We start from the raw sequence: 17,197 nt of genomic DNA on the forward strand, positions 1-17,197 counted from the left end.
CTGACATCATGTCTGACTGAATTTCCAATATTGTCAATCCTTCCTTTACAAATAATTAACAAATCAAATATCAATATTGGGAGCCAAATCTGATACTCAGAAACACAAACCTTGCAACAAACTTTAAAAAATTCTGATAAATTAGAAAGAAAATAAAATGCTAAATTAAATCAACATAATTTTTACAGACTTCATTTAAAGGTCATCAACTCCCTGGGTGTACTGATCAATACATGTTAATTGATTGAATTAAACCATCTGTCTTTATGGTACCCTACCTTTAATAGCTTTATCTCCTTATTTGGTACTTTCACTCAAGTTAAAATCTTTCAGCCTGGTAGTCTGTAAAATTAGTGTCCATTCTGCTACAGCTTACTAATCGCTTTAATCCATTTTCTAAATTTTCTCCCTGAAATAAAAACAAAGTTTTGTCAAATGATTTGCTGAAGAAGCAATCAAGTCCAACAAACACAGTACACATTCACTTTTCTGTCAATTTTCTACAAAAAACTTCCTAAAATTCCTGTGACTTACAACAAAATGTTACAATTCCGGTTTAATAAAATGCTAATACAAAATAACGTCATGTGTTATCATATTATAATAAGACTGCTTCACTCCCAAGCTTGAATTCTGTACTGCATTCTGAATCACTCTTGAGTTTGGAATGGAATATTGATCTTTGGGCTGTTAGAAGCCTTAATGATTTTCTGACAGAAGGACTTTGTAGTGGCAGTATTTAGTGTATAGATCTGGCAGCAGAGAGTGTTAGTGTCCCTTCTGTGTGCTGGGGATTACACATAAAAGGGAATTCTAGTAAATCAAAGGGAATACCATTTATGGAAAGTGATGAAGCACACAATAACTCACTGTACGTGAGAGTACTATCAAGTACATGTCATTGTTTATGCATTGGTTTGTCTTCTCTAGGGCTTTACAGAAAAACTTACATCTAGATTTAAAATAAAGTTACTTACATAACTTACCGCAGTACATTAAGAAATCTTCTTCACTTTAAAATCTTACTATAATTACTAGTAAGTCAATCAACATAATTTATAAAAGTAATATCAGATGAAGATTTTTGTCTTAGTCATTTAGTGATCTACAGTTTCATCCAAAATAGTTAGTAATACATTCTAAATCTATTCATTACTGTATAAAATTATTTCTATAGTTATTTTACAGCTGGTAATGTAGAATGCAAAAAGGGGAAACCAAAGACCTCTTGACAATTTTTTTCTAGAAGTCTTACACCAAATGAATTTTTGTTTGCACTTGTAGATACAGCATAAATGCAAGTTTAATCTGAGAAGAACTTTGTGTTACAGTCACTTGGGAACTGATCGACTTGCTTCAACAAACATTTACGGTACTATTCAATAATCTGGAAAATGTCAGTCAGCTACACCATCTGAAGCAAGTCTTTGAGTGTCCATTTCTTAGCTGCATCATCTATGCATGTAATTGGTCCACTCAAGGCTTATAGTTAAATGAGAATGGACTTGTTTTCCAGAAATTGTAGACCAGATTCAATTTCCGGCATGGAAGTTTGGTCTACAAAGGACTAAAGTTATTTATTTTTTGATAGAGTGTACTTCACACAAAAAAAATCACATCACTCTAAAAAGCTAACTTGAGTGTAAGGCTAAAGTGAGCTAGTAAATAAAAATCATTTTAGCTGATAAATATCAAGAAAAGATATCTGCAGAGAGATGAACATTTGTGCCATTACTATTGTAAAGTTAGAGCTTTATATTCTGTTTTTTTCAAAAGGCAGCATTTACAAGTATAGATATAATGTCTTAGCAAATCAGAATCATCTCTTTCATGATACAAAGACTATAGATAAATCATCTTACAAGTAATGGAAGTAATGCTGACAAAACAAATATATCGGATGGGTAAATGCTATTACATAAAACAACAATCTCCCCCATCCTATTCTGACCCAATAATTCTATACAACACTGTGGATATCTAGTCTAAGAATATATTCAGAATACTGCAACTGAATAAAAAAAATGTCCTTAGAATTTGATACTTTTTAATACAACAAAGCCGTTGGCTAAATATGATCTTGTATAAAAATTCTATTTATCTTCTTGTTCCGAAGCAAGCAATCCCAGCATCTTAGTTGAGAGAGAGCCTTGGACATATCGATTAAGCCTGGAACATGCCATTATTGGACTTCTGCAGGGAAATGTCTTGCTTTAAATCAATATGCCTTTTGTCTTTAACTGTTATCAAATACACACCAAAAAATATACAAAATACTATGATTCATAGATCAATAACTGTGTGAATCAGACAAAGATTATTTTTAAATAACAGATTTTGTTTGGAAACAAATGCTTCCTGGAACAAATGTTAAAACCAGGACAGTTAGGAGAGCAGTTCTCAAGCAGAGAAAAAGGGAAAATCTCTATGTTTATTAGTGTGGGTGGGATCAAATGAAAACAGCATCAGTAATAATATGGTCTGATTATCTGATCTTTGATTTGCTACATGTTATAATTAGGGTCTCCAGATAGGATCGTGTTACTGCAGGTGTTTGGACTCAGGCTACCAGTAGATGTTGCAAATATTATATAAGACGTCAGATAGGGAAAATTTTGTTTGCCATAAAAGGGTGTGAAAAAAATGTGTTCATCTAAGGAAAACTCCAAATAAGACAAGAAAAGGTTGGAACAGTCAATAAACATTAAAATTGTCTGTATCAAATCATATTCATATCTGCAAACATTTTAAATGTCATTTGATTTTTAATCTTGTTAAAAGTTAAGGCATGGCAATTGGAGAAAAACTGACACAGTGATAGGTAAATAAAAAAATTAAAATTTTGATATTGGAGGTCAATGATCTCATTTTGCCTTCTATCTGTTCTTACTTCAACTTATATTATTTGAGTATTTTTTCTGGGTTTTGTTAAAATCAAATATACAACTCTAAAATTTTTATTAGTCTGAACCAAAAATGGTTTATCTAAGGTATTTGATTCAGTAAACATAATGAAGTAAAAATGTTCAAACAGCGGATCCAATTCAAGAAAACAAAGAGACTGTGTAAATATCAGATATAAGATCAGAAATCACGAAAGAAAAAAAAAATCCTGTGACCGGTTTTTACCTGCTAAAAAGCTCTTTAACTTGTTTGGGTTATAAGAGTATGAAAAGTTGAAATCATGAATTTATATTAACATGATTAAATACTTCAGTCATCATTCAACATAACAGAAGGTTGTAATTGCAAACTGTGAAACATTTCCCATTTATCTACTATCCATTTAGCTACTATAGAATTTGGGAACTGTTGACTTTAAAAAAAGTTATTAATGCACTGTACTAGTGTATCTTGTAACTTCGACTTATTTGTCAGTAGCCTATCTCATTTCAGAAGTTGGGTTCATGTGTATTAAAATATCTAGGAGACATAAACACCATATGCATGCAATAGAGATACTAAATAATGGAAGTAGAAGTACAAAATGGGAAAATAAAAGTCAACATTTTTATCAAAAAGATTAGCTTTTAGTTTGAAATAAGCATTTTCAAGTAAAAGATCAAAATAATTTAAATATAGATTTGTCAAATTACAATTAAACATGGGATATTCAACCTATTGCTTTTTAACATCTAATTTATAAGAATATTCATGATTTAATGTATTGACAAAGTATGTGTAATAAATATAGTGTACTAGTTAAAATACAATGTACATCTATTACCGATAAAAATGATACTGTTATATGGCATTGCTATTTCAAATTCATCAAGGAAAAAGTCTTAGTTAAGCTTACACATGTACATAGATTACTTCAGAGTTCTAATATATGTAAAAATAATTTTTCATTTATTCCAAACTTGAAACAAGTACCTTTATGTTGTATGAATTAAACTTAAAGAGGCTCATTACATCACTTTTTGATGACGTACTACACAAAAAAATAAACCTCCATTGTGTCCAATTATTCATGGTTATATGACCATTAAAACGCTTTAAAAATAGATGAAACGTGCGGTGTTATAAACAGTGAAAGCAAAGTAACGGATTCATTTGTCATAAACCAAGAAGAATTGTTAAATGCAAAAGAAAACAATCAAATCTTTAATAATGTCAATTTCATAGCGATGCATGCAGTGACTTATCAATCAAAATGTAGGTTGATATTTACAACCTTGTTGAAATTAAAAAGTTCTTTATGCACTATTTACTTTGTTGGTGTTAATTTATATATTTGCTTCATTGATTTAAATGTATAATCTGCAATTTAAAGCTTTGCTCTGAAATTTAGATGTAATGTCAAACGTTCCTTAGTGTTTTGAGTCTTGGGTAATTAGGAAAGATAACTCTTGAAAGTGGACTTTTTATACCAAATATTTTTTAAAATTTTCAGTTTAAACATTATTCATTCAAATTGACACATGTAATTCATTTTAACAAATTCATGTTTTATGCACAGATTAAAAAAAGTTGTTTTTTAGGAGAAAATTATTTTTTCTAATAAAATTATTATTAGGTATTATGAGGTATTTTCAATGTATGTACTTGTCGAACGGCCATACACTGAAAATTCTGAAACTGCTCATAATTAACGAAATAATTATTTCACTAAAATCCGGCCACAAAAAATTACTTCAAAGCAATTAACACCCATCGTGGTGACATCTATATTATAATCTGTGAAATCTAAAATACATTAGCAGTGCCATGAAACGAACTCAGTGAAACGCAGCGGTGACACAGCCCAGTTGAAAAAAAAATACTAGTATATGATTGAATTACAATTTAAAAAAAAAATTTTGTTTTAACTCGATCCTTTTACCACATTATAACAAAAAAAATATGTACGCGATTTACATTAATAGTGAATATATAATCATACATATTGAGGGACGAAAAGCAACGGGGTGGGGGGGGGACGCATTTCAACAAACTGGCGCCATAACACTGTGGGGGAAGACGTAATTTTTTACATGAAAATTAAAAGTTCAATCTAATAATTAGCACATCGTGAATAATTGTGCATTACTGTTTTTACATTGAATGAGCTCTTTGACAAGCGAAACATGATTCGCTTGATATATAGTAGGCCTCCTAATATTATGGTGTCTGTAGATTTTGATTTACAATTACATTTCACCCGACTTTCATAAACTTCGTGAAAAACTTAAAAGAAATATACAGTAAGTCATAAGAGACTATTTTATAATTTCTAGACTACACAAAATATCCTGCCCATTGATTTTTCATCATTTAATATATATTTCATATAATGTATAATAATGAACTTGTAAATAAACAACGAAATTTTCAAAATTAAAATATTTTCCTGAATTTTTTCCTGCACTCCGGTTTTAACAATTTAATATCTACACTGTGCTTCCACATCAACCGGCCAAATTTTTAAAGATTTGTTCTATACATTTCTATGTAAAACTTGAATTCCCTATTGTGGCGGTAGCCGGATTTTAACAAATTTAATATCTGTATAGCACTGCACACAGTGCTTTATGCTTCAATTTTGAGAAGTTGTACATTATATAGTGACTTTATAAATTAACTATACAATAATAATACATATTGAGGGACGTAGCAACAGGGGGGGCCTGACCCCACCCAATTTTTGTCTTTTTTTTTGCCAACAATACTTTCACTATTGAAAATGTTCATTGAAAGGCTGGTTGGCCCCTCCACTTTAACCTAAAGTAAAGTAATATGAAAGAAATATAGTATTGTAAACATAAAAAATGGATATTGAAAGGAATTGGTAGTGAAAAAAGTTTGCCTCTAACCCCCCAAACCACCCCCCACCCCCACCCCCCACGAAATAGGATTTTCGACTTTGGGCAATTTTCCTTTTTTTTTTTTTTGCTTGTCAACTTTTTCAGGTAGTTAAAAAAAAAAAATTTCTGTGGCTGGCCCCCCCACTTTCAAAGTTGATGCTACGTGCCTGATATTGCATTCATTTAATTCCCAAAAAGAGTAAATGATGACTTTATTCAATTTATAGCTAAAGCTAGTTTATATTTTGTCAAGAAATAGAATCTCCACAATGACCCAAAGCAAAAGCAGAGATACAAAAAGAGTAATGAATTAATTCTCATTCCCTTTTTGCTACCATCAATGATGCCAAAAGCTTTCGCCAGTTTTATATTATTCTATCTACTTTTCTCAGTAGGGAAATTTGACATAAACATACCCTGTGTGTCTTAACAATTGCACCCATTCGACAGTGATCATGGAGATCAAACAGCTGTAAAACACTTTAACATGTGCTTGAAATATAAGTAAGCATCAAAATAGAAAAAAAGCAGTTGTTGATGACAGTTTAAATCATAAAATATAATTATATACATATTTATCATATACAGCCAGTAAAAATCATATTGCTAATCGTGAAAGGGGGGGGGGGGGGGTCATGGAGGTAGATCTAACACATGAAGGTGTGCATCCAGTGTCAAGACCTTTACTTGGAAAAATAGCAATGTTTTGATTATAGGACTTTTGCTAATATGCGTACCATGATAATATCATCTCTGAAAGATGTAAACAAAAGGATCATCACATGATGATATTGTCATCTTTCAATTACAGACGACAACCTTCTTAGGTGTCACCGGGTTCTTCTACTTACCTGTGTCAAAAATCTGTAGTATAAGTTGGGAATATTATGTCACTTTTACAAATTCACAATTTCTATTTCTCTGCTGAGGTTGGCTGGACGTAATTCAACGCAAAATAAGCATAATTTATCACAATTTTCTCCTCAGATTCTTGTTGTGTCAAAGGTCAAAATTAAAATGCAAACCAGGAAGGGAAAAGCGAAATATCCGTATTAATAAATTCAGCTTTGAAATTTTCTGTTGAAATAATTTCACATAAACTAAATATACATTTTATAAAATCTGAAAATATCTAATCAGAAAAATATGCTTTATACTGTTCCTGTAAGGAATTAGAATCGGCAACTAAGCTCGAATTTTATATGTACGATATATCTAAAACTTTAAAAACCACCTGCGAGAAAATACGAGGTTTAAGATATTGCATAGCAACCTGACGCTGAAGATTTGCTCGAAACATTCAATTCTTTTCTTTTTGGTAAGCAAATTTATTGACTCTGTTCTAAATCTGCATTTTAATAGGTCTCAACTTTAATTATCATTAAATTTCAAGTTAATAAAGAATATCTTAATATGAAAATACATTTGAAATAAATTTCCTCTAGTCAGAATTTTCTCTATACCACACTTTTCTCTTTTTCCGCCCAGAAAAAGCATCATGTCTGACATACACTCAACAGCATACAGGTATGATGCTGTGTGCACGGAGCTGGGAGTTACTCCGAATCCATATGTCGTGAAAATGCTTGAAAAGGAGAAAGAAGAAACAGTCTTGTAAGTTTTTGATCATAGTAGATAACATAAATTGAAAATAGATTTTACGGTATATTGTTGCACGTGTTTTTTCATCTTGATTTGGAGTTAAATTTGTAAAATTTATTCTTAAGTTAAGAATAATATTTGCTTGGATTGAACCAAACTCAGAATATTTTTCTGTACCCATCACTTGATAACATGTCCATATGTTTAACAAATAGTAAAATAATTTTGATGATTTTTCTATCACTTTTTTGAAACTACTAACTTTATAATTTTTTACAGGTGATTTTTTTTTCCGTAGATTTACATACATTCTATATTTTTTAAACTTTCACTCCCAAAAGACTTATAATTTTAACATGCAAAAATCCTGTTTGATTATTTCATAATTATTATCACTTTGATTTGAATAATGTCACAATTTTGAATTACTGCACACTCACAGAATGAAAAAGAATGGGTAAGTATGAAAACACTGAGTTGGTAACTATCTTGGAAAACTTGTTATTTTTTTTTTTTACATTCTAGTTGTTATTGAATCTTTACATTAAAATATCATTTGAAGAAGTATGGATTATGTTTTTTTTTCTCTTATATCGATCTCTCTTCTTTTAAATGCTTTAAAGAAACAGATAAATTTTAATATTGATCATCTGTTTTATTAGATGACATGGTTGATTAATATCCATACTTCTTCTGTTGATGGCATGTTCTAGCATTTACCCTTCCATGTTTAGTTTATTCCTTCTTGGTTCATTGATTCTTTAAAAATGTCTTGCATGGTTTTAAGCTAACTAAATTACAAACTAATGTGGGTTAGACTATGACAATTCTCTTAAAGTGTAGCAATTATGACAATATAATAATATATATTTCTTTTAAACTCAGTAATTTAATTTTAAGATTCACAAACACATTTTCCCCCAGTTCTTTTCATGGAAGCCAACTTGCAGTACAATTACTGCAGTATGATTACAGCAAAAAAGAAAAAAAAAATTTGAGCACACACACTTGTAGACATCTCTGTGCATTATCTAGAAGCATGAAATGGGCATAATACTTGACTTTGATATATATGCATGTCAATAATTATTATGTGAACCATCCACAATTAAAACATGAAAATGTCTTTAAAAATTGTTTACTGAAGCTTTGTATTTGATTAAATGTCCCTTCACAATTTAGTTTTGTCGTTTTTGGTAAAGACTTTCTTTTGTCGATAGCTCAATTGACAGCGGTCGAGACAGCCGTTTCAGGTACAGGAATTTCCAATCAAACTCTCCTTTTAATACTCCATGTCAGTAACTGTTTTGAAGTATATTACCAGTTCTTAAATTAATAATTGTACCAAAATAAAAAAAAATGAAAAGTATCTGAAAACATCATTTATTGTTACACTATGTCATAAATGTACCAAAGTGTTGTGTAATGATACAAAATGATCCCTACCCTGGCCTCTTGTTGAATGTATGTTAGATTGAAATACTCCAGAAACTGGAGCATTCTTAAAGAATCTCAGTTTATAAAAGCTTATGAGATTTCAGATAAAACTTGATTTATTTGACAGGAGCACTTTTAACAAGAAATGAGATTCTTTAAGGATGTTTTTTCCCTGCATTGAATCAATATTTTCCCAGCATCCCTTGAACTGTGTGAGTTGAAAAGTTTGAATGTCACCTAGACATAGCTTAAATAAAAATAAATTCATGTAATTTAACCAAATAGATTTGATTTCTTATTGAAAATTTAATAAAATTACTAAAAGTCTGTGGTTTTGACTTGCAATTTAATAACACATTAATAAAATTGGCTTAATTCATAATGTTGAAAATTTGGTAGGTATGAAAGATTTTTACTAATTTCTAAAGAAATAAACTTTCAAATCAACTAACTTTTCAGATCATATGTATCTTTTTAAATTTATTTATGCAAAAATTTATTAATTTACATGCATTAATTAAGGGTTTTATTAAAAGTAGAATTTAAATAAATATCACACCAGCATGTTATACCTCATAAATGAGGATTCATCAGGATTTGTATTCCCATTGAAATTTATAAATCAAAATTTTGTTATCATTAAAATAAGACTAATTGAAAACAGAAATGATTTTCCTTTTCATTGGTTTCTGCAGTGAATTTAAAGAAAACATGCATCTTTATCTTGCTGGGAACAATCACTTACTGACAGACAAACGTCTTGTGGACGATGACATGATTGCCTTGTACAAAACTCTACAGAACAACCTATATGTCACCAGCATAGATCTTAGGTTCAACAATATCACTGATGAAGGAGCCAAACATATAGCTAAACTTATTGAGGTATGTGGTTCATCTAAAGAATAAGGTGCACATTCAAAGCCTTTATGTGAAATTTTCTTTTTCTGGTAAAGCACTGAAAGCTTAAAAGTTTATCATGCATATATTTTGAAAACTTTTGTCATCAAGATACTTTTTTTTAAATTCTGTGTACATCCATCAGAAAAGTATTATTAAGGAAATGTAATGACCTGTTTCCTTGTAGGAGAGTGCCACTCTAAAGGACATAAATCTGATGGGGAATGACATTGGTCCTGAGGGAGGAGAAGCCCTTGCCAAAAGTCTACAGGTAATTATCAAAAATGTAGTCAGAAAGTACTTATATTATACCCCAAAAGGACTGGGTACTTATAACAAAAGCTTGATTATCATACGTATACAGGTACTTTTAAAAATGTGTAGCCAGGATGCACTCATTTTAAGTACCCAACAAATTTATTGAAAGTACTCCGATATACATGTACTGATTAATTGGATGGATATTGTAGTTAATCTCTTCCAATTTTCTTCTTATTTGAGAATCTTTAACACTTGTACCTATTTTCAGACCAACCAAAGTTTAAAATCTTTGAGATTAACTGGAAACAAGATAGGAAATAGAAGTGGCATGGCATTTGCTCAGGTTTTACAAGTCAACAACACATTAGAGACCCTGGATGTAGCAGACTGTGATTTGGTATGAGACCCCTTTCTATGGAATGTATCTATTTCACACTTTTAAACCATACTCTAATTAAGTTCCCTTACTCTGTATTCATATTCTCTTGAAAAAGAAATAAACTTAATCTTAAATTATTTTGCAGACCATTGAAAGTATCATCGCATTATCAACAGTTCTATACCAAAACAAGACACTGAAGGCACTTAATATCAACAGACCACTTTTATTCACCCATCAAGAGGAGACAACTGTGCACTATGCTAAGATGCTACATGTAAGATTCTAATCAATATATTCATGTATACTTATTTTACATGTATTTTTTTTTTTTGTTGCTTTTTTGTGAATTAAGTAATGTACTGGGAACTTCATCTTTCAAAGTTTTTAAATACTGGTATGTTTGAGATTGACTCAACTGATTTATTGCAATATTTATTTTTCTCAGGTGAATACAACATTAGAAGAAATTCACTTACAGAAGTATGATATGAGAGACTTTGGAGCAACTCGTCTTGCTGAGAATTTAATGCAAAACAATAGCTTGAAATACTTGGACTTAAGCTGGTAATTAAAGTGCACTGTCATTTCATGTATCTGCTTAATCCATTTATCTCAAGCAATCATTGCAACAGTATTTTTTCTTGAAAACTCATTGTTAACCAAACAAAACAAAAACAATTAAAATGGCCTTTTTCCTAAAAAAAACTTTTTGAACTCATGCATTAGAGTACTATTTATAGCAACAGAGTGACCAGGGATGGTGCATTAGAGCTGGCTAAGGTCCTGAAGGAGAACACGGCGATAGAGATTCTGGACCTCGGTTACAACAGACTGGAGGATGATGGGGCATGTCATATCGCAGAGGCTCTCTCTACATACAATACAAATCTTAAAACGTAAGTCATATCGCAGAGGCTCTCTCTACGTACAACACAAATCTTAAAACGTAAGTCATATCACAGAGGCTCTCTCTACGTACAACACAAATCTTAAAACGTATGTCATATCACAGAGGCTCTCTCTACGTACAACATAAATCTTAAAACGTAAGTCATATCACAGAGGCTCTCTCTATGTACAACACAAATCTTAAAATGTAAGTCATATCGCAAAGACTCTCTCTACGTACAACACAAATCTTAAAATGTAAGTCATATCGCAGAGGCTCTCTCTACGTACAACACAATCTTAAAACGTAAGTCATATCGCAGAGGCTCTCTCTACGTACAACATAAATCTTAAAACGTAAGTCATATCGCAGAGCCTCTCTCTACATACAACACAATCTTAAAACTTAAGTCATATCGCAGAGGCTCTCTCTACGTACAACACAAATCTTAAAACGTAAGTCATGCAAGACCAAGTGGGAATTTAGAGATGTTTTCAGGAAAAAATAAAACTGCTAGCATTTTTACACGTGATGTTTTTTTTTTTAAAAAAAAAAATTATATATTGCACTCATATTATTCTGCTAATGTTAGCTAGATTTGGGAATTTGTTTCAATGCAAGTATTCACTGGTACAACTTGTATGCACTTTCTAACTTTCTTGGATCCTTGATTTCATACAATTTATCTCCACAAAAATCAAAATGAAAGCTCTTTTGACAGTCATTTGGTTTATTTAATATCTGATTTTTAGCTCACCTGAGCCGAAGGCTCAAGTGAGCTTTTCTGATCACATTTTGTCCGGCGTCCGTCTGTCTGTCTGTCTGTCCGTCTGTCTGTCTGTCCGTCTGTCTGTCTGTCCGTCTGTCTGTAAACTTTTCACATTTTCGACTTCTTCTCAAGAACCACTGGGCCAATTTCAACCAAACTTGCCACAAAGTATCCTTGGGTGAAGGGGATTCAAGTTTGTTCAAATGAAGGACCACGCCCTTATTCAAGGGGAGATAATTGGGAATTAATGAAAATTTAGTGGTATATTTTAAAAATCTTCTTCTCAAGAACCACTGTGCCAGGAAAGATGAAACTTATGGGGAAACATCCTAGGTAGTGTAGATTCAAGTTTGTTCAAATCATGACCCCCGGGGGTAGGGCAGGGCCAAAATGGCCGACCAAAGTTTTACATAGAAATATATAGGAAAATTCTTTAAAAATCTTCTTCTCAAGAATGACAAAGCCATAATTCATCATATTTATATGGAAGCATGCTCAGGTAGTGTAGATTCAAGTTTGTTCAAATCATGACCCCCGGGGGTAGGGCGGGGCCAAAATGGCCGACCAAAGTTTTACATAGAAATATATAGGAAAATTCTTTAAAAATCTTCTTCTCAAGAATTACAAGGCCATAATTCATCATATTTATATGGAAGCATGCTCAGGTAGTGTAGATTCAAGTTTGTTCAAATCATGACCCCCGGGGGTAGGGCGGGGCCAAAATGGCCGACCAAAGTTTTACATAGAAATATATAGGAAAATTCTTTAAAAATCTTCTTCTCAAGAATGACAAAGCCATAATTCATCATATTTATATGGAAGCATGCTCAGGTAGTGTAGATTCAAGTTTGTTCAAATCATGACCCCCGGGGGTAGGGCGGGGCCAAAATGGCCGACCAAAGTTTTACATAGAAAGATATAGGAAAATTCTTTAAAAATCTTCTTCTCAAGAATGACAAAGCCATAATTCATCATATTTATATGGAAACATGCTCAGGTAGTATAGATTCAAGTTTGTTCAAATCATGACCCCCGGGGGTAGGGCGGGGCCAAAATGGCCGACCAAAGTTTTACATAGAAAGATATAGGAAAATTCTTTAAAAATCTTCTTCTGTGTGACAAAGCCATAATTCATCATATTTATATGGAAACATGCTCAGGTAGTATAGATTCAAGTTTGTTCAAATCATGACCCCCGGGGGTAGGGCGGGGCCAAAATGGCCGACCAAAGTTTTACATAGAAAGATATAGGAAAATTCTTTAAAAATCTTCTTCTCAAGAATGACAAAGCCATAATTCATCATATTTATATGGAAACATGCTCAGGTAGTATAGATTCAAGTTTGTTCAAATCATGACCCCCGGGGGTAGGGCGGGGCCAAAATGGCCGACCAAAGTTTTACATAGAAATATATAGGAAAATTCTTTAAAAATCTTCTTCTCAAGAATGACCAAGCCATAATTCATCATATTTATATGGAAGCATGCTCAGGTAGTGTAGATTCAAGTTTGTTCAAATCATGACCCCCGGGGGTAGGGCAGGGCCAAAATGGCCGACCAAAGTTTTACATAGAAATATATAGGAAAATTCTTTAAAAATCTTCTTCTCCAGAATGACAAAGCCATAATTCATCATATTTATATGGAAGCATGCTCAGGTAGTGTAGATTCAAGTTTGTTCAAATCATGACCCCCGGGGGTAGGGCGGGGCCAAAATGGCCGACCAAAGTTTTACATAGAAATATATAGGAAAATTCTTTAAAAATCTTTTTCTCAAGAATGACAAAGCCATAATTCATCATATTTATATGGAAGCATGCTCAGGTAGTGTAGATTCAAGTTTGTTCAAATCATGACCCCCGGGGGTAGGGTGGGGCCAAAATGGCCGACCAAAGTTTTACATAGAAATATATAGGAAAATTCTTTAAAAATCTTCTTCTCAAGAATGACCAAGCCATAATTCATCATATTTATATGGAAGCATGCTCAGGTAGTGTAGATTCAAGTTTGTTCAAATCATGACCCCCGGGGGTAGGGCAGGGCCAAAATGGCCGACCAAAGTTTTACATAGAAATATATAGGAAAATTCTTTAAAAATCTTTTTCTCCAGAATGACAAAGCCATAATTCATCATATTTATATGGAAGCATGCTCAGGTAGTGTAGATTCAAGTTTGTTCAAATCATGACCCCCGGGGGTAGGGCGGGGCCAAAATGGCCGACCAAAGTTTTACATAGAAATATATAGGAAAATTCTTTAAAAATCTTTTTCTCAAGAATGACAAAGCCATAATTCATCATATTTATATGGAAGCATGCTCAGGTAGTGTAGATTCAAGTTTGTTCAAATCATGACCCCTGGGGGTAGGGCGGGGCCAAAATGGCCGACCAAAGTTTTACATAGAAATATATAGGAAAATTCTTTAAAAATCTTCTTCTCAAGAATGACAAAGCCATAATTAATCATATTTATATGGAAGCATGCTCAGGTAGTGTAGATTCAAGTTTGTTCAAATCATGACCCCGGGGGTAGGGCGGGGCCAAAATGGCCGACCAAAGTTTTACATAGAAATATATAGGAAAATTCTTTAAAAATCTTTTTGTCAAGAATGACAAAGCCATTATTCATCATATTTATATGGAAGCATGTTCAGGTAGTGTAGATTCAAGTTTTTTTAAATCATGATCCCTGGGGGTAGGACGGGGCCAAAATGGCCGACCAAAGTTTTACATAGAAATATATAGGAAAATTTTTTAAAAATCTTCTTCTCAATCATTTTCTAAAAATAGCAAATCCATGATTGGTCATGGGACTACTTTTGGATTTGAACTTTACAATAAAAAGACATTTTATACTAGTCCTACCCTTGGTACTCAGGTGAGCGATGTGGTCCATGGGACTCTTGTTTAACTTTCTTAGACTGGTGGTATCATATAACAATATCGGAAACAAAGGTCTGTGTGCTTTGGCTGATGCCCTGAAAGTGAACACATCTCTTGAACAAATCTTTATCTGGGGAAACAAACTGGAGGAACCAGCAACTATTGTGAGTAAAGATTTAAAGAAAACATGCCTAAAATATATGTAAATTATGTTATTTAAATAAACTGTGTATAAGAGTTTGCTTTTAAAAATTTTCAAGTGTGTTAGTGCTGAATCTAGACAAATACATAAAATTTTGTACAGTGTATTTTTAAAAAAAATCATTTTAAGTCGAAAACAATTCATAAGAAGGCATCTTTTGATAAATAGGAATTAGACTTCATTTCATACAAATCATATTTATTCCCAGGCTTTTGCTAATTTACTGGAGAGTGGCAGAATAAAGTCCGAGGATACAGATATTCGTGCCTACATAGTGGACGGAGTAACAAAGCTTTGTGAATTAAACAATACAATCCGCAGACATTATTACTATGTTCCAAGTTACGGAGATGATGTGCCTAGCTGGCAGCCAAGGGGACAGAACCCAAGAGGGTCAGATGTTGTTGCAATCAAAAATTTTACCACATATTAGACTTCATTGTCAAGCTTAGACATTTCATTATAACTTTTCATTTTCTGTAACATACTCATTTTATCAATGAAACATTCAGTTTAATCAACAAATTTTATTTGTACATTTGTAAAAATTGTTTGTGTGTGTGCATACACAACAGTATGTCTGGATCTGAAAAACTAACCTGTAAACAGGTGGCACAATTAATGTTGAAAGTTTTAAAATTCATGTACATGTGATAAATATTTGTAAATATTGTAAATAACTGTTAAAGAATGTTAACGAGATATTGTAAATAAAATATGAAATACATATCCTTTAATATTTATATTTTAATAAAAGTACATATATATCTGATTTATTAAAGTACATGTGGCAATTTTTTGTCAGGCTCTAACTGGCCCCGTTAAGTCTGTTACAATGCCCTTTGTAATAAATTACAATCCCCTTGACATGCACATTGAGTCAAGGAATAACTGTCTTATTTTTCGATTTCATGATGTGATCAATCGATTGGGTTGCATGATAATTTGCATAAACGCCGAAGGTGTTTGCGTGATAATTTGTATAAACGCCGAAGGCGTTTATGCATAAAATTATCACGCAAGCCAATCGATTGATCATCGTCATGAAATTGAAAAATCTGACAGTTATTCCTTATATTTACATGCTTTGATTCTGCCAATCCATGCTCCAAGTCCTGCTTCTGTCTAGCTGTTTGTTCCGTCCTGCACATGTTTTTAGCCGGGCTTATTGCTCAGAGAGCAATTGCCGGCTTATGTGATCCTGTTCAATGCAGGATGTTGACCCCATAGTCGCCATTTTAAAGTTACGTGCAAAAATATAGTTCTTACTCTCAACCGCTATTGAGATAATACAAACGCTAAATAAAGCAACAAAAATAAAACGAAGTTTTATCTATATAAAATAAATATTAGTAGTAATGACTTTGAAAACTTCATAAGTCAAAGAACATAGTTCATTAGCGTAAGGATTTTTGATAATCAGTGTTACCGTAGTTCTCTACACATACGAGGTAAAGCAGGAGAGGGAACCAGACTGGCCTGTTTGTTTACATTCAGCTGCGGTACCAGATTAATTCTGATTCTGACAAAGTCGGACCGTGGTATTAGGATTGAAAAACTCACTGTCAGTGTCTTATCATTTATATTGATAGTTTTAAAATAATTTTTTTCATCAGAATATAAACGTGATTCATATAGGAAATCCATTCTACTCTGTAAATGAGCCCTTCTCTCTGTACTTCTGAGTACTTTGATTTTTTTAATCGCGCCAATGAGATTTTTATGTAGAAAAAATTTTTTTTTACTATTTTTGTAATTTTATCTCGGACAAAGACTGGAAATGTAAATATATTTTGATATTCAATTTCACACATTTGATACATATTAATAACTACATGTATATATCATAGAAAATCTCAGCTGTCCAATAAAAAGCTTCACACCTAAGCAATGATAACATTTAGTCTTTATGATTCTTTTGAAATTTAACCTTAAATCTTTGATCTAGTCAGTTCTTAGTTTAATATCAGACTAATTACAACAGAAATTTTAAGAGAAAAAAACTAGCTAGAACTCGCAAAAATATGTGCATTTGAAATGTGGAAAGCATTATTTAAGAAAAGGGGCATAACTCTTATCATTACAGT

General features: G+C 32.2%; 3 protein-coding genes across 7 annotated transcripts in view; 2 read left to right on the forward strand and 1 right to left on the reverse strand.

The window, feature by feature from the left end:
• LOC134268764 (kinesin-like protein unc-104) overlaps positions 1-6,791 on the reverse strand; it is a 30,305-nt gene extending 23,514 nt beyond the window's left edge. The window contains exons 1-2 of the mRNA XM_062751003.1: positions 6,638-6,791; positions 279-409 (exon numbers count right to left, since the gene is read on the reverse strand). The gene's annotated coding sequence lies outside the window, so the exon portion shown is untranslated. The remainder of the gene's footprint in view (positions 1-278; positions 410-6,637) is intronic.
• LOC134268771 (uncharacterized) overlaps positions 1-17,197 on the forward strand; it is a 209,676-nt gene that overhangs the window by 105,302 nt on the left and 87,177 nt on the right. The window lies entirely within an intron of this gene.
• Positions 7,027-15,837, forward strand: LOC134268765 (leucine-rich repeat-containing protein 34-like). 5 transcript variants are annotated; one of them, XM_062751005.1, is made up of 12 exons: positions 7,027-7,104; positions 7,275-7,400; positions 8,609-8,641; positions 9,521-9,710; positions 9,913-9,996; positions 10,255-10,383; positions 10,511-10,642; positions 10,814-10,932; positions 11,109-11,232; positions 11,283-11,314; positions 14,946-15,072; positions 15,319-15,837. In XM_062751005.1, exons 2-12 carry the CDS (start codon positions 7,285-7,287, stop codon positions 15,541-15,543), a joined length of 1,311 nt encoding a protein of 436 aa, XP_062606989.1. In that variant the 5' UTR covers positions 7,027-7,104; positions 7,275-7,284; the 3' UTR covers positions 15,544-15,837. The 5 variants fall into 5 exon arrangements, with proteins under 5 accessions (XP_062606989.1, XP_062606990.1, XP_062606988.1 ...); XM_062751006.1 differs by lacking the exons at positions 8,609-8,641; positions 11,283-11,314 and adding an exon at positions 7,831-7,845 and having other exon boundaries at positions 11,109-11,264; XM_062751004.1 differs by lacking the exon at positions 11,283-11,314 and having other exon boundaries at positions 11,109-11,264.

The sequence above is a fragment of the Saccostrea cucullata genome, unplaced genomic scaffold, assembly GCF_032062105.1.
Source record: "Saccostrea cucullata isolate Sc308-1 unplaced genomic scaffold, CSIRO_AGI_Scuc_v1 ctg772, whole genome shotgun sequence".
NCBI lineage: Eukaryota > Metazoa > Mollusca > Bivalvia > Ostreida > Ostreidae > Saccostrea > Saccostrea cuccullata.

Bases quoted from the DNA above. Each gene is read 5' to 3' on its own strand.
- LOC134268765 (XM_062751004.1), top strand. From the start codon at position 7,285: ATGTCTGACATACACTCAACAGCATACAGGTATGATGCTGTGTGCACG. The intron at 8,642-9,520 runs GTACAGGAATTT...TGGTTTCTGCAG, and splicing joins GGTCGAGACAGCCGTTTCAG to TGAATTTAAAGAAAACATGC. The intron at 10,384-10,510 runs GTATGAGACCCC...ATTATTTTGCAG, and splicing joins ATGTAGCAGACTGTGATTTG to ACCATTGAAAGTATCATCGC.